Consider the following 23,596-nt stretch of genomic DNA (forward strand, 5'->3'; position numbering starts at 1 on the left):
ACAATGCATAGATTACAATAGATTGAAAAAAGATTGTTATCACATAATAATATTTATTATGCTTTTTTTTATTTATTATTAATTGCTAAAAAAATGTATTGTGTTTTTTTGGGTTGTTCCTTATTTTGTTTCCATCATCTCTTTTCCTGTGAAAAAAGGGGGAAGTGTTACATTGCTTAGGTACCAGGAATGCTTGACTATCAAGCATTCCTGGAATGTTTGGGTTCAATCTGTAATGTATGAGTTGGGAAGCTGAAGGGAGGACCCCGGGATTGCTGGACGCGTTCTTCCGTGCTCTTCAGATAATAAACCTTGCTTTGGTTACATGGACTGTGCAGTGTCCTACTTAACAAACTCCCTACCCCTTCGGGAGGTAGCTGGTTTTTCACCCAGGATTCCATCTAGGCCATGACATGTGCACAACATTTTACTTCCCCACCTTGTCTTATTACTGTTTTACACTTGCCTGCCTATAGTTGCACACATTTTGTGGCGTTAGGGAAGCCCCCCTGAGGTGTATTATGTAATCGGATGCAAAAGAATCCAATTGCTTTTGCCTTTCTACATTGAAATTCCCTCCAACAGCAAAAATAGGTTATTTTTCAAGTGTGTCAGCAGTTGTTGGCCCAGGAGGCCCTGGGGCATCTTAGAGTTTAAGGATATTCACAGGAGATATATTTACAATGAAATCATTTGCATACTTGTAGTAATTGGCTGTGGCCTTAGAGACGTTATACCCGCCTTCCTTGGATCAATTCCAAGTCTCTGTTCAAGTTTAGTAGATGGTGAGTGGAGAAGCGTGGCTCAATGGTTAGAGCGGCAGACACTGATGCAGAGGTCTGGCCCGGGATCAGGGTTCAATTCCCGCCTCGGCGGCTCTTGGACTCAATTTCCCCGGACCTGATAATTCTTGCCTTGGTGCCTAGTCTAATCATGGGTCCCACTCTATGACGCTGGGCAATAGCTTGCTTAATCTCCACAACGGCCCCAGCAGCGCTTGGATGCCTGGCATCACCATGGGGGTGCCCAGGAGTGGACATTTCACAGGAAAGTCAGGATGGGTTCCACTGCGGTATGAATACAGCGCTACGAGGCCTCCGGGTAGAAGTGTGCTATATAAATACAATACATTTACAAATGAAGAGCTTTATGGCCTTAAGAATAGATGACCCCTGAAAGGCAGGGGTTATCCCTAAATTCATCTGGAAATTGACCATCCTACCAGAATCTTTTCAGACCAGAGGACCAGATCCACATCACAATGGCTTCATGAACTATATATACACGTGTTCACAGATCCCAGCATCCTACTGTACAGAGAGAGAAAAACAAGATGCTATTGGCGTTTCTTCTTACCTCATTGATTAGGAACTGCAGGTGGAGGACGGCGGCCCCGCTGCTGTGCTGACAGTGGCAGTCAACGCCAGGCCGGCCCAATCTGACATTGTCAAAGTCAAGGAAACTGACACTCGGCCATGACAGAGATTAATGCTGAGGAAGAAACAAGGAAACCAGACAGTCAGCAATTAACCTCCAGATGCACAACTGCGCCTGATTAGGGGAAACAAAGATGCTCTCCTGGCCCTCAGCTGATCTAATTAAGGAACACAGCAGCCCCCAGCTCCAGGTAAACACAACACAAGCCTGAAAACATGCCAGATTATGAGAGATCTATTCCTGGCTGTGATTCATCGATTAAGGCGCGCGAAGGCGCCTGGAGAAGCCGCGCGGGCCAGCAAAACACCGCTGGCGGCTCACCCACTGTGCAGTACAGTCGCGCAGCGAAAACCGCCACACAGGTGTATTTACTTACCTTCCTGCTCACTGCTAGCGCTCAACCTCTGCTTTTTCAGCCTAGTCAGCGAGACAACTTAACAAGAAATCACTAGTGTATGGAACATTACACTAACCATTCTGTGAGCTCTATTGACTGTCTCCATCGTTCAATGTCTATTTACTGTGCTTTTTTTGCTCAGCTTCACCTTTGGCTGCAGGGCCTGCTTTTTTCAGGGTTAAAATGCGATATAACCAGGGCCGCTGGAATCATGCGATTTTGGGGCTTTTTTCGCACAATTATGGATTTGCCACATTTGCCAAATAATTCCCCGCCTGGCCCATCATTTTCAGATTTTAACCTAAAAAAATCGTTTTTTGCTCAAACTGATCAAAAGTTACTAAAAATGTAGCGCCACGTGTTGCTGCGCGTTGTCGGCTCTTCCTGAAGGCTGATTGGTCACCTTTCAGGAGCTAAATGGTGCATTTGAGTGTTAAATTGGTACTTATGAAGGAAACATTTGCTAAGACAGTATTAACAACTGTAAAAATAATAAAATAATGAATCAATATTGTCACAAAACATGACGTATAATGCTGCATATTTAGACTTTCCCAGCTGCACAATTTCGTGAATTCTGCCACATCATTTAATTTGCTCATCTCCTCCCACATTATTCCAGCTGTACTGGTATCACCCACAGCTGTGTCCACAATATCTTGAAGGAGAGAGGTCTGAGTCCAAACTCGTATGTGTTTTTCTCTGGATAGGGGGACTTGTCATTGCCCCCCTATTCCCACCCCCACTGGAGCATGCCAGCCCAGAACAAGCCTCTCCCTCCCCTTTCCCTACGCACAATTAACTGTTTTAAGACCAGTGCTTTCTTCCACTTGAAGGCTGGCTTCCCATTACAGAAACAGCTATATTCAATTATGCTGGGGATAATGTTTAATTAAGTCTCTGTTCCTGAACTTACTCTGGGAATTTTGCACTTTGTGTAAAAGTGCAAAGTTGCCCAAGGTTGCTCCTCACAGTGTACTTATAGTCAGGGCCACTAGAATTATGTGATTCTGAGACTGTAGCATTTTCCAAAAATGTTGGCTATGATGCATTTGCTACATAAGCCATTCTCTGTCACATAATTTGCAGCTTAGAAAAAAAATTGTTTCTAGCTCAAAGGGATCAAAATCTACTGGAAATGCTGCAACAGGTGTTGCAGCGCAGTGGAAGGCCAATCAGAATGGTTTACACGTCTTTTCAAATGCTAATTGATGTATTTGAGTGTTAAGCTGTTGCTAATGATGTGGATTCTTTGCCCAGACAATGTACATTTGAAACAAAGGCAAAATAATGCAGTCGGTTCACATAATTTGCCTTTTCTTGCCACATAATTTAGTCAACCCAGTCACATAATTTTTCCAACCCAGCCGCATAATTCCAGAGGCACTGGCTATAATTCAGCAAGTCTCTGAGCCTGATAGTCCAGTGGCATGGATTTCTTGTTGCCACTCTATGCGACCTTTCTTTATTCTTAGTGTGTCCTGTGGCTAAGGTTTTTTTGTGGATTTCAGTGGTGTTTTTTAATGTTACGTTCAAATATTTTAATAAACACATGCCGGGACACAGCTGAGGGACATTCACCAGCTCCTCACTAAATATTAGGACGTTTTGGGAGGGTGGGGGGCAACCAAGCCACCAGCTTAGTATCTTGTGAAACCTGTACAATTTTAAATTACACCATATTAATTTGCAGCGCTGCATTGTAAGGCACTATAAACTTGATGCCGTAGGCGTGCACGCCACTGCTTTTCTGCACTGTTTGCTGACTACATTAAGGTGGTGCTGCTGTTGTGAGGACATTCATAGCTGCCAAATGTCTCCTGGCAAATGTCTGACTTTCAGTCAGGCCGAACCTTTGGACAGACATCTCACTGTATTCCTTGACTTGATTTTTTGCTCTTAAGGTTGTAACAGTGGCCTCAAAAACCCCAGCATTAAAGTGCAGTTGAATTAAACAAAAACAGGATTTGCTGAAGGTATCACACATAGCAATAAGACACCTAACAGCTGTGCATTTTGTATTTGGAAAGTTATGTCATGTTTTCACCACTATCCCATGTGCAGGTGACAAAAGTCTTTTCATATGTACCTGCCGCTATACTTTGCATTGGCTATTGAAAGCCAGGGGTGTTGGGTAGGTGACCCACTACCAATACCTACTTGTTAGAAAAGGGGAGGTGCATCAAAGGGTTTTACCCATTCTGTGTCTGTGGGTAAATATGAGATGCCAAGGTTCTTATGAGCCAGCCATTTCACCAATCAGTAAAAAATGAAACACTGCCAAAAGATCAATTATGATTTTAATATTACCAGATTCTCTACAGTGTATAAAATAACTAGTCAGACCAAAACCCTGCACCTGTAGTCCAAACACACAAAACTAGAGGAAAGAAAAGGAATAGGAAACAATGCTTGAGTGACAACAAAACTTAAGCAGAATAATCTTAGACCAGTGTTTCTTGCTCCAACCTTATCAAGAAGAGTTACATTGTGTTGGCTTGTTCAGAAAAAACAATGTCTCATTCTCTCTCACTTTTCTTTCTTTGAATAGCATGTTTGTTTTTGGTTGTGCACTTATTTGTCAGTCTTTATGTGTTTACAAAAATGAGAGCTGTTACCCTATCAGTGGGGTTTTACCAGTTATTATAGGGTCAAACTTAAAATATCACAGCCTGTTCATTCCCCAATGCAGGGAACTTCCCACTTCTAGAAGTATCCCAGAGGCCTTCCCTGATCCAGGAAGTCCCTAGGGGCACTCTGCTTATTCATGCAAGTTATGAGGTCGCCATCCCAGACCTTGTATGTCAGTAGGAACACTTCCATCTGTAGAGCCGGGTGAATCTGGTGAACGGAAAGCCATTGGCTTCACAATGTTGCTTAGCCCTAAATATTTGGTACCATAACGTTCAACTTTAAAAGCTGGTCTTACCGAGTACTGGTGCTAGAAATTTGTTTTTCCAAAGATGTAATCTTAGAATACACAGTTTGTAAACTCCACCACTGTAATATTTCACGCTCATTTAGAATTACTTACCTGTTTCTAAGAGCTTCAGTTCCACATCAATTCGTCTGAAGGAAAATCTACTTTACAATTTGCTAGGGTCCCTGGTAGTGCAGTTCATAGATGTCAAGTGACCCAGCAGTTATCCATAACACTTTTAGCCAGTCTCAGCACTTAGAACTCTGTGGCATTTTGTCGCATACCAATAATAGGAATGGTGAAACTACAGGCACCAAAATGCAACATGCTGTAAACTGAAAAGCCAGTCCGAGCTGTTGGGGTTGTTTCACACATAACATGGGACCACTGGCAGCACTGGCAGACATTTCTACAGCGCCTAATTTGAGCCGGTAGTTTCCGGTCCTCGGCACTGGCACTTAATTGTCAACACTGGTGCTTATGACAGTCTGCCACAGGTGGCACTGTCTTGCTAATTTAGAGATGACCACAAAAGTTAATTATTAATTCAATTTACATTAACATTTACTATTACCTACCGCCAAAGCTAATAGTATAGCTATTGGGGCATGAAATGGTCCAAATCGTCACATATTTAGAAGTGTGGTAATTCGTAGTTGTGTTGCTACTCTCATTGGCAGTATGGCAGGGGAAATGTGTGGTGCAAGCTGCATCGACCTCCTGACGAGAGCCCTGGCATTTATATTTTTCACAAATTAAGCACTGCATTTCTACCATAGTTAAAGAACACATTGACATTTGTAAACTTAATCACAACTCAAAATCCTCACAACAAAGAATCCAGCTATCATTCGTTTTAAAGTAAATATACTGAACTAATAGTTACATTATTAATGGCATATATACCCCAACTGGAGAGAGTTGCAAACCACTGTGCAACAACTATGAATGTAGAAAGTGAAATATGACTCTCTTTCATCATCCTACATGGTCTCCAGCTTTCATTTAGCCAGCAAACCACTGTTGCCCTCCTCTGTTTCATTCATCCCCTGCGGCTCTCTTCTCCACCCTACTACATGGTTCTTTGTTTCATGCAATCACCACCATTTCAGGGATACAAATATTTTGTAATATTGCATCTGCCCTTGTCCCATGCAGTCTCGTGATCACAAATCCTGGTTCTATGCTGAAATAATTGCACGTACATCTACTGGGAAGCCATTGCACATAGCCTGGCCTTGCCTCCCCCTTTGTACCTGAACCTCAGGGATTGACAGAATCCCATTCTCAAAATTAAACTGTTCTCATCTCACGAGTTTAGTAATTCCACACAAGGGTAGCAAGTGCCAATCTGTAAAATAGGGTTTCCAGCTATGAGGAGAAAGGCTCTTGCATTTGCCTTTTATACAACTTCATGGACGTCGACGATGAACTTCCAATACATGCTTCTGGAGCTATGGTGTCCAACGCAGGTTTAGGAGGGCCAGATTAATGCCAGACTTTCAGAATATCCATTCAAGGAAAACCTTCATAAAGGTAACGTAATGGCAACTGGCAACTAATTTATAGAGTCATTGGTTATCTAAAACACAAACATGGATCTCACCCTCCCGAACCTACATTAGACACAGGTCTCCTGGAGTCTTAGGGAAGAATCAAGACCTTAGGTCCAATAGAAAATAGCCTACACTTCCCTTTGCATATTTAGCACTGCGGCTTTGTGTCGACAGTGGGATGGGGGGACTGCCCTACCTAGCGCTACGGCCATATGCAATGCTTCGCTGGGCAGGAGCACAGCACGCCCTTTAAATACCTACGAATGAGTCTTTCTTCGCTTTGACATTTCTGATGAAGGCCTGACAGGCTCACAATTCTACTTCAGAAACGGCCTGTAGAGGGCAGCAGTACATGCAAGGCTGGAACCAGGAGCAGGATCCACCTTTACTTCCAATACCTTTAGAGTCAGAGCCAGAGCTGAGGTTAATCAGTGAGGTAGACGTGGCTGGGCCCATTGGGGGACAGGCATTCAAAGGGCAGATGCATACGGTAAAGCACCTTCCCTCCGCATCCATGACCCGCATGTTGTCACAACGCGGTCGTTATAACGACCGCGTTGTGACAACGCATACCATTACTCCGCAAGACGTTACAACGACTTGCGGAGGGGGGAGAAGGTGTTGGATTTAAAATCCAGCACCTTCCCTAAAGTCTGCACAGCATGGAGTTGGAATAGTACATTTTACTATTCCAACATCCAGCACCCCCCTTCACAAATCATTGTAACAACTTGCAGAGTAATGGTATGCGTTGTCACAACGCGGTCGTTTTTACGACTGCGTTATGACAGCATGCGGCAAAAAGGTATGCAGAGTGAAGAGGTATACTCGGATGCATCCCTTTGATGTGCATGTCAGAGCCTGAGGGGCAGCAAAGGGCATCAGTACAGGCAGAGCTCTGACCCTCTTCTCCTATAGAACCCTATCCTCCTGCCAGGCCTCCAGAGGTTATAGCATGTTTTGTTCCAGCCTAATAACTGCTTGTGGATGAACAGATCTCCAGACACCAGGAAATATCTGACTGTTGCTCTGGCAAGCCACTGGCCTGGTGCACCTTCTGTCCCAAATTATCTGAAGGCTCGGCTCTCAATGAGCCCTCGGTGGAGTGGCTGGCAAGAGGCTGGCGAGGCGGAGGCATGACATCCGTCTCCTCAGCCGCAGCCTGCTCGTATGCTGGGCATAGATGAAGGAGCTTCGACCGACATAGCAGGATTGTTGTCGGCAACATTAGTTAATGCACCTAGCCCAACCTGTCACAGAGAGGTGACAGACCAGGGGCACTATTATACAATGCGACGCATTTTCCTTGTTAGCGCTGCGCGCACCTTTCAAAACTTGTGTTTGGCACCAACAAGGAGTGCGCCATATTAGATTAAAAGCGCTGGCCCCAGGGCCGCTGTGAACACGTGCTATTCTGGGGGCAGTGCATTCAAGTGAAATATGGAGCAGCTTTGAAGCAACCGCCTACACTTTTACAACGGGTGAGAGATCCCCTGGCAGACGGGTGAAGTGAGCAACTGCACCCACCTGCACAGTAATGTCTTGGGGGTCAATGAGAACCCCCTGCACTCCCTCCTTCAGGGCTGCCATCAGAGCGCGCATAACAGTGTGCCACCTTTAGGTGACGGACTGTCTACACGCCTCCTGATGCTTCTTTACCTTTGCACCCATGTCTACAGTACGGCACAGGTGCAGAGGTAAAGAGATTCCATCATTTGCATGAAGCCGCGCCCCATGCAAATATGGGAATGCCGTCTGATGATAGCTCTGGCACTATATGTACGTCAGTGCTACATGTAATACAGAGCCTGCGGCCCCTTCGATAATACCAATGTGCCCTGGGGCACTCAACGTGGCCACCTACGCTTGTTGCGCCCCGGGGCACTTTGTATAATACGGTCCCAGATGCTCATTTTGTTTTCCATCCATGAAACACCAATGGGGAAATGTGTTTTTAAAACCAAAAATGTTCCTTATTGGCACTGGTCCAGAGGGCATCAAGAATATTTTACATCGATACATTCCCTCTAGGAAACTCAGGTCAGCACACAAGAATTTGCTCATAGTGCCAAGGTTCAGCAAGATCAGGTGGGGAGGCCGTGCCTTCTCTACGGTTGCGGCCAAACTCTGGAACTCCCTCCCCAATGATCTCCCTGATCTTCCCTCACATTTGCTGTTCCGCAAAGCTTTGAAGACATGGCTTTTTACTCAGTCTGCAGCTTAACATTCTTTAGCCCTCTCCATGCATTGTCCGCTTTTAGCGCCTTGATGCCCTTGGGCTAAGTCCGCGCTTTATAAGACCCAGTTTCATTCATTCATTCATTCCTTATACAGTGGAAGTTTTCTCTTAGTGCCCGAAAGAGCATTTCTTCCTGCCTAGGACCACAATGCTGTACAATTTAGTCCAATGCAAGCGAACATTAAGCAGATTTAGAGCCAAACTTCCTTGGCGAACTTAAGGCAGCCCTCCCTTAGAATGTGAGGTGGTGGTGTTTCAATGGCAGAACTGGCCGAGTCTGTCAGAAACACAGCTCCCCCCTAAATGAGGCAGTGGTACCAAGAGTCGGGTGGAGGGAGTATTCACAGATGTTCGGCTCTTAGTATTGGCTTGGGGCCTTTAAACCCACATATGGCTCAAATGGTGGGACACTAAGCACTGCAACATTTCCAACACAATCGGCTCCTACTAGTTATTTGCCCCCACTTAAAATGGCTGGCAGGAGTGCCTGGATGGAGAGGGTCTGGCTCGAACGCAGCGCTCCCTCGCAGCCACACGAGGCTGGTATTCAAGCATTTGCCAGGACTGGTTTTAGTGATTTGTAAAGCTTCAGAAGGTGAGGAGGTATATTAGAGATGCATACAGCTGCCTATCTCCAAGCTAGACAGTCAATTTTGTCCTGAAAGATCAGTAGCAGCAATTTCAGCAGCTGGGGACCTGAATGATTCTGGATTAGGAGACCACAAGGATCCGACTCATACGAGGGCTCACTGAGCTTGCCTTCGATAATGGATGTCGCGAAAATAATCTTCAAATCATTGGTACCTTAATGGATGAACATGCCCATCAGTAAACCCGAAACATGCGGGTAACCGAGGGGGTGGCCGCCAATCAAAGAGCAGCATTTTCATATATATTAAAGGGCCTGCTGACCTCCAGAAGCGTACATGGATTTAACCTGCCCACTCCCTCTCCATCTCCTTATTTTGTACTGTGAAGCGTGGGTCAACTTTGTGAAGTTGCTAAAGCCCTGCTTATGGAAATTCCTATTCATAGGAGTGTGGCGGTGCGCCATATTCATTTATGAACATCACCTGCATCGAATAGCTGAGATATTGAAAGAAATTGTAATGCGCGCACGTGCCAGGTGAGAGATGAATAGTACATCAGGAAGCAGGCAGAACAAGGCAGGGTGTCTAACAATGGTCTTCGCGGAATTTCAAACCACCTTGATAGCTGTTACTGGAATCAGCCTTAATGCCAGCTATTTTGGATAGCAGGGCTTTGAATAAACCTTCTGAGCGAGAGGTGGATAACAATTGACCCTGGCAGCTGAGATCCTGACACCATGAACATCAACTCTTCCAACATTCAAAGTCTCGCCTCTTCTCAGAGCTGAGCGAGCGAACAATTGGATTCCGAGAGAAAAGTGTTTGCACATCAGTGGTCTAGTCAGCCCATCCCAATCAAAAGAGGCTTTCTCCCGGTAGAAGAAATCCTTCAAGCACAGTTTGTGTGCTTCTAAGTGCTCGAGTCCCACCTGAGCATTCACTTTTCGACACAAGCAATAAATGCTTAAGAGGATACGCAAGTCTTTTTTCCATCTCTACTTGACAAATGTGCTGCTGCCCTGCACCTGATAAAATTGACGCAGCGGCGGCTCTAGGCTCATGGCGGCCCTGGGCAGGGAGCGTAGGTAGGGGGCTCCGGAAGAGGCGGTCCGGGTGGGGCGGAGCCCCCAGGGGGGTCAGGATGTTTGGAAGTGGAACAGAGCCGGAGGCCGCCAAATCCCTGCCAGGGGCCACCACGCAAATATGTATCCATCCTCAGAGGATTATTATACTAAGGATATATATTGGCGTGGCAGCCCCTGGGGTTTGTTGGCCCTGTGCAGGTGCACAGCTTGCATATGCCTAAGGCCGCCCCTGATTGACGCGATCACATCAAGCTTGTCTGTGCAACAAAAACAGACCACAAAAAAGACGCTGCTGCTCGCCTCTAACAGCGTGAAGCAGCCCTGCTGTCCTGCAGTGGGACACCTGCTGTGAATGTTTCTGGTATGGTAGAGCAGAATCTCGGAGCCCTTTAGGCATTCCGGCATTTCTCTTTTAAATTGGCATTATAAGAGCATCACATTTGTTTTTACAGTGCTTTAACTTGTGCTTTTTAAGGAAACTATTATTTGGTCAGATATTTCTGCGATGTTTGCATGTCTTTGGAAAATGGCAGGGAATCTGTGCATAATTGCGATAAATATTTGATAACCTGGAAATAAACACCAGTCATCCTGGCTCCCAAATCCAGCCACATAGGGTTGATGCAGCTGCACCCAATTTTTCATATTTGAAACCTTTCAGTTGCTCACGCCCCATAAGGCTGTTTTGATCTTTCTTTACTCACAGGGTGATGCAGATTGCCTACAAGAGATAAAAATATGACTCCTGATCTTTACTATCGGGATAGTAGACCCAATGCACAAACACAGTAGTCTATTCACTGTGTATAGTGCACAGACTGTCAGAACACCAAAATCCCACAAGGCCAAAGCACTGGATGTGAACCTCCTTCTGTTTTTTTTATATATATACTTCTTTTTAATGGAAACATAGATTCTGACTTTACTGTGCATTTTCCAGGGGTGCGTATTATGACTAGGGCTCCCCGTTTTATAGTATTTATTTTTTGGCCATTTCGTCTGTATTTATCCATATTTAATTCTTGTTTTGCGTAAAACGTACATTTCCATATCTATTTAACTGATAGATGCGCACTCATACTTTGATGTATGTCGTGTTTTAGCCATTTAAGCTGCCAAATATTACATAACAATACATCCACTGGTAAATACTAGCATTATACCATACATGTATGTTGACATATGCCGTTATTTAAAGATATTTCATTCTGTTATTTTAATTTCGCATGCTGTCCATCTGCTCAGCTGCTAGCCTATAATTCGTGAAAGATAGCACGGAGAGTCACAATAATCTGTATTTATCCACTTTTAAAAATAAATGCAGACAGAAAACACATTGTCTTCTGTCTGTATTTATCTGTAAAAATCCATAAAAACAGTGCCACCCACAAGTCAATAACCACCTGAAGCTCGGATAATGCCAAACATCATCCGCTATCACAACTTGCATTAAACATGTCAAATACCCACCGTCCCTTCCTGAATCTTATCTCACATCCAGATCATGTAATCCATTTTAAATGAAATACAGAACATGAGTTGATTAGTAAAACAAAGTCTATTTACTATCACAATCGCTATAGGTTGTATAAAAGCACAGCTAAATAGATAATAAAATAAAAGAAAGGCCTTCAATCTAAATACCTATCCCAGGTCTCACACATAGAATGTATAATTAAATACATTATTACATTTTCAAATTTTATTTCACCCTCCCAGCCCTGGACCATATTGCCATCGTAGTAAGACCGTTTCAAAATGGGCCACGGTAGTCAAGTAGATTCTAACAAATACTAATGAATGATATGTTTTGGCTGCAAATCTACTTATACTGCCTGCATCAGGATGTTGACAGTAGTGCTCTATATTTCATCTTGAAATGGATTCAACATGATCTTGGAGAGACATCTCACTATAAACACAAACGCTTAAAACATATAAACACACAAAACAATCAACAATACTGCAGTGAAGTCTATGTGGGTGAGCTAGGTTATGTTTTCAGACCAATTTTCTTACATGTTCTATTCTATTTATCCACGTATCAATCTTTTCTATCTTTCTATATGACCTCGAAATCCTTTTCTCCTTCACTGATACATCGAGTTCCCCTTGGTTTGTGTCTAGCTACAAATCTGTTTACTATAAACATAGAACACAGGGGCCCTTCTGTTGGTGCAGTGACATAGCTGCAGTTGGTAGCTGTTTACCCTACACAATGGTATTATAGACTTTGTGCACTGATCATTGTTAGTTACCACATCTACACAGCGGGAGTAGACTTTCTGTGTCTATGTTCATATATTGCAGATAGTGTTAAAACAGACATGTCTGTGCGTATATCGGCTTTCCTGGAACTGCATACACGTGCATAGAGCTGCTTTCCTTCGCAAGGTCAAAATATCCTCCGCCTTGTGGGGAGCTGTGTCTCCCTTACAATATTTAAAAAACTATCAGCCACATGCATCAACAGAAGGAACTGCGATTCCTAAATAGCGATTTTTAAGGAATCGCTATTTAGGAATCGCAAAAGCCTATGCATGTAGGAATCGCAATAAAAATAGCGATTCCTACACATTCCTTAAATGCGACTCGCAAATTGTGAGTCGCAATTAAGGAATGCTGTCCCATTCATTCCTGTGGGCCTCCAGGCCCATAGGAATGAATTGGAGATTGCATGAGCAATTTACGAGTACCAGTAGGTACTCGCAAATTGCTCATGCAATTTCAAGGGTACATGGGTGTCAAAATGACACCCTGTTGCACCCCTGAAATTGATCTGTGCACATATGTTGCACACACACATGCCCGAAGGGCATGTGTGTGCGCAACATGAAACTTTGAAAAATGCACAAAAGTGCATTTTTTAAAGTTTTTGCAAATTACCATGAAGTTCAACTTCATGGTAATTTGCTACTCTTATTAGCTAAATCGCTAATTGTTTGACTTTGATGCATTGCATTTAAGGAATCTCAATTTGGGATTCCATATATGCACTCGCAATTTAAGGAATCTCAATTTAGAGATTCCTTAAATTGCGATTTTTGCGTTTGGGATGATGCATACCAAATGCAAAAATACCGGTCGCAAAGGGGCAGATTCTGAGGATCTGCCCGTTTGCGACTGGTTTTTAGTTTGATGCATGTGGCTGAAAGAGCCGCAGGGTCTCCACTACACGGATTGCGAATTAATGAAAATAAATGGACAGTATTTCTAGGGAGACTCGTCCTCCCTGGCAGAACTCAATAATGTTAATACCCTTTGCTCCCAAATGTTGGGCCTATCAAACTTTAAAAACAGTCAGCTGGCTCCCTCAATAACTCCAAGGAACCCTACAAGACATTTAAGTTTATGCTACTGGAGCAATCCTATCTCTATATTATCCACAAGACTCACACATTCAATTACTTACAATTAACTTACTGTAGTTTTTAAAGCAGCCTTCATCAAATGGAGACAATATCTTGAATTAGCAAAACACCGTCTAACGGTCCTCAGTGGTTATAAGAATTTACATTGTCTGAACTCAACAGTAAAATGTACTACATTTGAAAATCAATGTCTAAGCCGAGAATGTGCCCATTCTTTTTTATTTTATTTCTATTTGCCTACAAAGCCAGGTATCAACTTTGCACTAAATTTAGAAATACTGATGCCTTGTTTGGCAGTTTAATCCTGAAGTACTGCTAATGGCATCCAGATAAATGTTAAATGCCTTCTAATGTTATTTTAGATGTGGCTATTGATTATTGGGAATTCCAGTGAATGGAAATTGGAAGAAAGCGCACTGAATGGTGAAACGTCGACATTGAACCCATTGATGCTACAACAGAATTATGACAACCCAGGAGCAGGAGAAAATTAAAGAGGCAAAAATCACTTTTTCTAGCTATTGGTGTACCAAGAAATGTGTCTTATGTACACTAGCATTAGCCTACGCAATACCAGGGCTACATCCATAAATAGAACACCTTTCAAATACATAAGATGAGCTGAAATCCCAAAGGAAAAGCTTAAAGAGAGCATTACAATATTGCAAACATGTGTCTACAATACAATCACCTGCCTTCCCGCCTACAGTTTTTGACCATCTTACAAAAGCAGGTTATCAGTCACAATGCAATGGGCACACATAATATTGAATAAACAAGGCTTGTGATGCTGCTTCACTTTCACTGAAATGGTTTGTATTGGCTCATTTTGCACTGGGAATCTGTTTTTAATAAAGTTATTATCACTTGCCAAGAACTACTTAAGATTCACCAATGTCTTTTGTGACTAAGCAGTCATGGGATGCTCAGCGTTTACATCTATATCAGAATTTACACACCAGTGCACATTTGCATTGCCTGCACTCAGACATGTATAAAGAGATAAAATAAGATGAAATCTAAGTTGATTGCTTCAGACCAACACATGGGGATCACGTTTGTCAAGCTACTAAATAATTATGTTCACGTCAAATAACCCTGACATGCTGTTCTCCATTGGCGGTGCTGTTTTCTATTGTGTGCTTACAACTTCAAGTTTCTTCTTTCGATAGAGAGTTAATATGCATCTGTTAATAATCTTTCATCAGCAGTTTTCTGAGAAGGTTTGTACACATGAGTTCATCTGTAGTACCTGTATGAATGGACACGTTAGTGGGTGACTACTGTTACACAATCTTTGCCTGCCTTCTCCACTGTTTGTATTGTCACTGCTCCCTAGTATAGATGAGAGAACCGCTTTTCTTCATTTCAAAGGGAATCTTGTTAAGATAGTTATGTTACCACATTCTGGTGTTATGCCAAACACTGATTACTTACTAGCCAAAGGAATTTCTGTATGAACTGAAATTTATGATCAATTAATTCATTTTCACAAATAAATAAATAAAATAAATAAATAAAATACAGTCAACGTGGAAAAAGCAAACATGTTAATGTTAATGTTAATGTTAATTGGGCTCTTCTATAGCGCAACGGCTACTCGCAATGGAGTGTCCCGGCGCTTTAGCGAAGAGGGCCTTTATTGGAAAGGAAACATAACTGAAATTAAAAGACTTCACAATTCATAAGTAAAAAGCCAGGTTTTTAATGCCTTTCTAAAGGACATCAGGCTGGGGGCTTGTCTGAGAGCAAGGGGCAATTTATTCCAAGCGTGTGGGGCCAGGTAGTGGAAAGAGCGCCCCCCTTGTCTAGTCCGTTTGATGGAAGGAACGGACATTAAAAACAAGGAGGCAGAGCGAAGAGCTCTGCTCGGTTTATACAAAACAAGACGCTTTTTAATATACCTGGGACCCAAGTCGTGAAGAGCCTTGTAAGTTAACGTCAAGCTCTTAAACAGCACCCTTTTGGCTATAGGGAGCCAGTGCAATTCCTTCAGCAAATTAGAGGCACTAGCTCTTCTAGGGAGACCATAGATAGCCCGAGCGGCTGAATTTTGCACAACCTGAAGTCTCCTTACTAGATATTTAGGAAGACCTAGATAAAGGACGTTAACATAATCCATGCAAGACCCTACCAATGCTTGGACGATAACCCTGCGATGGTTCACGGAAATCAAAGGGAGGAATTTCCTGAGCATCCTCAGGATACCGAAGCATTTCCCAGCAAGACAGGCTATTTGAGGTCCGAAAGTCAACTCGTTGTCGACAACAATGCCAAGATTTTTAGCCTTGGTACTAGCATTGGCAGGGGGAAAAAGGTCCTGGGGCCACCAACTTTTCCAGTTTGGTTCAGAGACACACCCGAAAAAAAGCAGCTCCGATTTGTCGGAGTTGCATTTCAGGCCGTGTCTCTTGAACCAATCAAAGACTGCTTCTAAGCAGCCTCTGATACGTGTCCCATCAAACATCTCATTCTTGTTCTGAGTGAACAAGAGCTGGGTGTCATCAGCGTAAGCCACGATCTGAGCGCCAAACGACTCCGCAACCTCTGCAAGGGGGGCCATAAAGATGTTGAAAAGCAGGGGACTAAGAATAGACCCCTGAGGGACCCCCACTTCCAGGGCTGACATAGCTGCGGAGTGAGGTGGCGCCCAGATCGTTTGCCGACGGCTGGCTAGAAATGACTTAAGCCAGTTCCACACCGTCCCCCTAAGACCACAATCCCAGAGTCGAATTAGGAGGGTATCATGGGGGACGGTGTCAAACGCCGCCGAAAAATCTAACATAACCAACGCAGCCTTGCCTCCCGAGTCTAAGACCTCTCTGATGGCGGTGGTGACTTCCAGCAATGCGGTCTCTGTGCTGTAATTCGCACGAAACCCAGATTGCGTACTGTGCAGCAAGTTGTTATTCTCGATGAAGTCCGAGATAGATCGGTGCACATGTCTTTCCGCCACCTTCGCCAGAGCGGGGAGGAGAGAAATAGGCCTATAGTTGGCGTGTATGATGGGATCGAGAGTTGGTTTTTTAATTAATGGAAGAATAAGAGCACTCTTCCAGGCCTGTGGGACAATGCCAGAAGACAGTGAGGAATTCAGAATGGAGTTTATGGGACCATTTAGCGCAAAGGCTATTTTGTTAAGACAAGAGACCGGGCAAGGATCTAGAGAGGAGCCCGATTTCAAGCCTGTCAAGTAGTCTAATGAAGCGGCAGGGCTTAACTGCGGAAATTCCCCAAGAATGGGGTTAACAGAAAGAAGAGCGTCAGGGTCAACAACCCGAGACTGTTTAGAGTAAATGGCAAGGTCGGCTTGAATGCTAGTTATTTTATCAACAAAATAATGTGCCAGCTCATCTAGCCAAGACTTAGAATGACCCTGAACAGGAATGGCCAAGGATGGCGAAGTAAAGTCTCTAACAATTTTAAAAATCTCCTTACAAGAATTGTCCGAATCATCTATCCGACGTTCGAAATAAGAATATTTTTCACTCCAAATCATTTTATGATAGGATCTTGTCAAATCTTTAAATTTTACTCTCTCACAAGGGTGGTAGTCTTTTCTCCAAATTCTTTCTGCTCTCTTACAATTTTGGCGAGCTTCTTTAAGCTTAGATGAGAACCAAGGAGCAGAAGCACGTTTATTTCCAGGTTTGACAGCTTTCTCGGGCACGAGATCCGCCAGTGTGGTTGTGAGCCATTCCGTATAAATGGATAGGTCAGTTTCCACATTACCAGACAGAATGCAAGGTGACCGTGCCAAAGCTTGAAGTAACGTTTCACTAGATAACAGATGGAAAGGCCTAGACAGACGTTTAGCCGAAGTCACAGAGTTCAATCTGGCGGGAGAAATACTGGAAAGACTAAAGGTAATTAAGAAATGATCCGACCATAATACGGGTTGAGGGACAAGTGCATTAATCGTAACCGTGGAGAAAACTTGGTCCAAAATATGGCCCTTATTATGTGTGGAATCATGTATAAATGGAGTAAATCCTAAAGTTGCAGTAACCTCCATCAGTTTTATCGTGTCGGGATTCGCGACCTCGTCCATGTGTATGTTCAAATCGCCTAACAATAGACAATGTTTAGATTTAAGACATGGAACCGATAAAGCAACCTGTAACTCGTCCACAAAAGAGCCTAAAGGACCAGGGGCACGATATGCCAGAATACCAGTACAAGCATACTGAGGAGACAAATGAAGAGTGAAGCCAAGTGCCTCAGTGTTCTGAATATTATCTACCGGGAAGGTAGTGCAGCGCAATTGGTTGTTAACAATAATAGCTACACCGCCCCCACGCCCAGATGTTCTATCTCTCCTAATAATAGAGTAATTAGGTGGGATGGCGTTGGCTAAGTCTGGGGCAGAGGAGTCACTCAGCCATGTCTCGGTAAGATAAAGGCAAGATATATCAGAGTTCTCGAGCAGATTCCATATATCTAAGGCATGGCATCCAAGAGAACGAGTGTTAAGAAGTAGACAAGTAAGAGTAGTCTCCGGATAAGGATGACTAGGTCTGTTATATAAAGGGGCTCGCCAGCCACAGACCTGACAACCTTTTCTTAATGCCCGGTGGCCCGGAAACACCAAATGGCAGCGCCCTATCGGCGGGCGAAGATCGGAGAGGGTCTCGGACGAGTAGGAATAACACATTATTACAGCTAAAAATACAATAGTACCTGTAAATTAACCAAGTCTGCCAGCCGTCCTGCCCCGTCTGCTGCCGGAACGCTGACGGGCGCAGACGGGCAGGACTCTGGCACGACTCAGGCGCAGGGAAGGCGTCACCTTGCGCGTCCCCGCTGCGCGTTGAAAAAGTGGAGCTTTAAGTAGGCCGGCGGAAGTAATGAAAACCAGGCGCCACGACCCGCACCAATATGGCGGCGTCTGGCTTCGCTGGTTACACCAGTATGGCGCTCCCTCACCACCCCAGAACCGGACCCGCCAAACAGCGGTGGAAGGGTAAGATTTTAACGTGCAAGTGAGGGGCAAATAAGCGCTAAGGCACACAAGAAGAATATTATTTTAAAATCACCAAATTAAAGTAGAAAATGCAACGTAGAAAATGCACGCTGTACAAGCAGTTTAAAAAACACCGCGTTAGCGCCAAATCGCGCAGTCCTTAAGCGCAGAGTATACCGCCTAACCTTTCAGGCACACATTGCCAACATCTTGAACTAAAAGTTGTTTGTGTTTTGGTAAATTTAGATCTGTATTGTGGATCAGTCACATTAGATGAGGGCATTTAAGGCTCTCTTACATGGAATAAATGCATTTTTAACGGCTAGTCTTTTTTAGCACCTTTATTGTTTTCAAGGAAATCATAGTGAACGCTGTGGTGCTCAATATTCCTTTGCGGGAATCCTTGGTATTCTTAGACATTCCCAAAGGCTCTTTATAGAGCCTCCCTTTTAGTTTTTCTATTTCATAAAGCAACTCAGACAGTAACAGTGATGGGGAAGTACAGGTGTTAAGCTTATTTGCTCTACAGGGGTAAGATTTCTTAAATGGATCTGACTTGCAAAGTATTGCCACAGAAATTAAAGTTCCTAAGATATATGGGTAGCAGAGAATCAGCATGGTAGTTTGAAATGGACTTGAAATTGAACTAACAAGCGTTTCTATCAATAGAATGTTTATGATGTGCTGATAATGTCTGGAATGTCTGGAATTAAACTATCAAAAGAATTATGACAAGAGTCAGAGCAAAATTAAGGGCAGCAATCTGGAAAGAAATTTTACAGTAATAATCAGCGGAAGCAGTTATTAAGTTAAAGGCACAGTTTCTTTTTGCTAGGAAGTATTTGGAAATATTTACTCTTGACTCAGTTGTGAACTTTGCAGGGGCTTCTTGCCCGAGATGAGCTCAGATATGACAGAGAAGGACTCTAAATCTGGCTTTGCTTTCCTGTTTGGAGGTGGGCTGGAAATGGGGTTTGGAGAAGCTGCTAAAATACTGAGGTAGGTGAAGAGTTACATTGGGATAAAGGAGCAGTTGGAATTTTTGATGCTAAAAAATGGTACAACTTGGCCACTAAATTGCTTGGTACTTTCCTCACCCAGAACTATCAATAATGGAGGCATCAGCAGGTCCAGGAGGGGAGGGCAGTAATGCGGGGTTACGAGTTGTAAGCGAAGGGAATCGTCAATACTGCCAGGGACTTTGCTTGGTTGGTATAATTGGGGGAGGGTGTTAGCTTCAGATTTCCCAACAATCATGCAGGGACATCTTGTTAAAACACATTATATGAGAAGCCGGACATGAGGGGGGATAAATGGGCAGCAGAATGTGAAAGGAGTGTGTAAAACACAATATTTTTCGAACTAATTAATATTGTTTAAGGCATTGAAACATAGACAAGAGTGCATTTTTGTCAATGTCGGCATGTAAAAATCTCAGGTGAAATCCGACCGACAATTCACATTACCCAACTGAAAGCACTTGTACCCAACTATTTACTACAGAATACATTTTTTACGGGGGTAACACCCCAAATACTCCTCCCCTGGAGCTAACCCCCTAAATACTGCGTACAGTTTCTGTTATAATTCCTTATCCTGCCCCGGTATTTCACCCGCACTTGTCACCTGCTCTCAGCATAGCAAGGTGTTCGGGGAAACAGTAACATGGGACTTACATCCTGATGGGGCCGATAACTCCCATTACTGGCCCCATCATCATATTTACGGTGTTCATAATGGCAGCCTAAGTGTATCTCTGCTCCTGCTAATGTGACTATTTTGGTACTGGGGGATCCACTAACCCTTGCAGTCAGTGCTTAATTTGAGCCAGTGGTTGCAGGTGGGGCCCACCGGCACACATTTTGATCCAGACCAAGGGAGAGATAAACACAAAAGGAGGAAAGAAAGAGGAAGAGAAAGATGGAATAACAGTGACGAATGGAAAACGCAGGAATGTAAAAGAACCTGCCAGGGTGAGATAAAGAAGCAGAGGCGTGAAGTGGGCTCAAGACTATGTAGCCTTTGGATTCGGCACCCATATCTTCGAAGGGCTTCTGAGCAAAACTTTGGGCACCTGCACTTATTGTTTTACAAATTAAGCACTGCTGCAGTGTTTATTACTGGTGTGTCAGCTGCACATTTCAGATACTCATTGTAGCAGAAATGGGCATTACAATCCTTATTTTTGATGGCAGAGGAGCTTTATAAGGATATCACACTGGCTGTCACCCTGGTCCTGTAATGCCAATCAGCTCTGTATCCAGTCTAGAACTTTACCTGTGTCCTAGAGAAGAGCATCTCTCCTGCTTTCAGTGAGTGAGAGAGGGTAACCCGAGCAGTCAGATGTCAACAGGGCGCATGCAAACACTTGACTGGTTCCAACCTGATTTCCACCATTTCTGACTTGTAACCCCAAGAGCCCCAGATTATAGCAGATTCGAATACAAGTCCTCTGCTTTTGCAGTTCCTTGGCTTTTTCCAGGCAATTTATTGTCTTAGAACAGGCGAACAACCGATCCCAAGTGGCTGTGTAGAAGCTCCTTGTTGCTGACTGAGAAACCCATAGAATACTTTTACAGGGGGATGAAACGGGCCCATTTAAAATACAAACGGGACAATAGCAGCCACCCCTGGAACCGCCATTGAGAACGCTTGACAGAATGCTGGGTTATATGTCTCTTAGACTTCTGTGCATGCGTGTGCTGCTTCATTAGCGTCTGAACGTGCAGAACTTATTAGCAGGACATGCAAGCTCAAATTGAAGTTACACAAGTGCCCCTGAACAAGAGACCTTTGGTCCCAATTATTTTGTTTCTATGGGGTCCAAAGCGTACCTTCCCTTGTTTCTACGAGGTTCCAAGCATGCCTTCCCTTGTGTCTAAGACGTCCCAAGCATGCCTTCCCTTGAGGTCCCAAGCATGCCTTCCCTTGAGGTCCCAAGCATGCCTTCCCTTGAGGTCCCAAGCATGCCTTCCCTTGAGGTCCCAAGCATGCCTTCCCTTGAGGTCCCAAGCATGCCTTCCCTTGAGGTCCCAAGCATGCCTTCCCTTGTGTCTACGAGATCCCAAACATGCCTTCCTGTGTGTCTAAGAGATCCCAAGCATGCCTTCCCTTGTGTCTAAGACGTCCCAAGCATGCCTTCCCTTGAGGTCCCAAGCATGCCTTCCCTTGAGGTCCCAAGCATGCCTTCCCTTGTGTCTAAGAGATCCCAAACATGCCTTCCCTTGTGTCTAAGAGATCCCAAACATGCTTTCCCTTGTGTCTAAGAGGTTTCAAGCATGCCTTCCCTTGTGTCTAAGAGATCCCAAACATGCCTTCACTTGTGTCTAAGAGATCCCAAACATGCCTTCCCTTGTGTCTAAGAGATCCCAAACATGCCTTCCCTTGAGGTCCCAAGCATGCCTTCCCTTGTGTCTAAGATGTCCCAAACATCGCTTCCCTTGAGGTCCCAAGCATGCCTTCCCTTGTGTCTAAGAGGTCCCAAGCTTGCCTTCCCTTGAGGTCCCAAGCATGCCTTCCCTTGTGTTAAAGAGATCCCAAACATGCCTTCCCTTGAGGTCCCAGGCATGCCTTCCCTTGTGTCTAAGAGACCCCAAACATGCTTTCCCTTGTGTCTAAGAGGTTCCAAGCATGCCTTCCCTTGTGTCTAAGAGATCCCAAAAATGCCTTCACTTGTGTCTAAGAGGTTCCAAGCATGCCTTCCCTTGTGTCTAAGAGATCCCAAACATGCCTTCACTTGTGTCTAAGAGGTCCCAAGCTTGCCTTCCCTTGAGGTCCCAAACAGGCCTTCCCTTGTGTCTAAGAGGTCCCAAGCTTGCCTTCCCTTGAGGTCCCAAGCATGCCTTCCCTTGTGTTAAAGAGATCCCAAACATGCCTTCCCTTGAGGTCCCAGGCATGCCTTCCCTTGTGTCTAAGAGACCCCAAACATGCTTTCCCTTGTGTCTAAGAGGTTCCAAGCATGCCTTCCCTTGTGTCTAAGAGATCCCAAACATGCCTTCACTTGTGTCTAAGAGATCCCAAACATGCCTTCCCTTGTGTCTAAGAGATCCCAAACATGCCTTCCCTGAGGTCCCAAGCATGCCTTCCCTTGTGTCTAAGAGGTTCCAAGCATGCCTTCCCGTGTGTCTAAGACGTCCCAAGCATGCCTTCCCTCGAGGTCACAAACATGCCTTCCCTTGCGTCTAAGAGGTTTTAAGCATGCCTTCCCATGTGTCTAAGACGTCCCAAGCATGCCTTCCCTTGAGGTCCCAAGCATGCCTTCCCTTGTGTCTAAGAGGTTACAAGCATGCCTTCCCTTGAGGTCCTAAGCATGCCGTCCCTTGTGTCTAAGATGTCCCAAGCATGCCTTCCCTTGAGGTCCCAAGCATGCCGTCCTTTGTGTCTAAGACGTCCCAAGCATGCCTTCCCTCGAGGTCCCAAGCATGCCTTCCCTTGTGTCTAAGACGTCCCAAGCATCGCTTCCCTTGAGGTCCCAAGCATGCCTTCCCTTGTGTCTAAGATGTCCCAAGCATGCCTTCCCTTGTGTCTAAGAGGTCCCAAGCATGCCTTCCCTTGTGTCTAAGAGATCCCAAACATGCCTTCCCTTGTGTCTAAGAGGTTCCAAGCATGCCTTCCCTTGTGTCTAAGAGGTTACAAGCATGCCTTCCCTCGAGGTCCCAAGCATGCCTTCCCTTGTGTCTAAGAAGTCCCAAGCACCGCTTCCCTTGAGGTCCCAAGCATGCCTTCCCTTGTGTCTAAGAGGTCCCAAGCATGCCTTCCCTTGTGTCTAAGAGGTCCCAAGCATGCCTTCCCTTGTGTCTAAGAGATCCCAAACATGCCTTCCCTTGTGTCTAAGAGATCCCAAACATGCTTTCCCTTGTGTCTAAGAGGTTCCAAGCATGCCTTCCCTTGTGTCTAAGAGATCCCAAACATGCCTTCACTTGTGTCTATGAGATCCCAAACATGCCTTCCCTTGTGTCTAAGAGGTTCCAAGCATGCCTTCCCTTGTGTCTAAGAGATCCCAAACATGCCTTCCCTTGTGTCTAAGAGGTTCCAAGCA

General features: G+C 44.5%; 1 protein-coding gene across 1 annotated transcript in view; it reads right to left on the minus strand.

The window, feature by feature from the left end:
• STXBP5L (syntaxin binding protein 5L) overlaps window positions 1-23,596 on the minus strand; it is a 1,741,945-nt gene that overhangs the window by 1,322,947 nt on the left and 395,402 nt on the right. The window contains exon 3 of the mRNA XM_078656640.1: window positions 1,357-1,438. Coding sequence (XP_078512766.1) covers window positions 1,357-1,438 — 82 coding nt within the window. The remainder of the gene's footprint in view (window positions 1-1,356; window positions 1,439-23,596) is intronic.

The sequence above is a fragment of the Lissotriton helveticus genome, chromosome 8, assembly GCF_964261635.1.
Source record: "Lissotriton helveticus chromosome 8, aLisHel1.1, whole genome shotgun sequence".
Classification (NCBI taxonomy): Eukaryota; Metazoa; Chordata; class Amphibia; order Caudata; family Salamandridae; genus Lissotriton; species Lissotriton helveticus.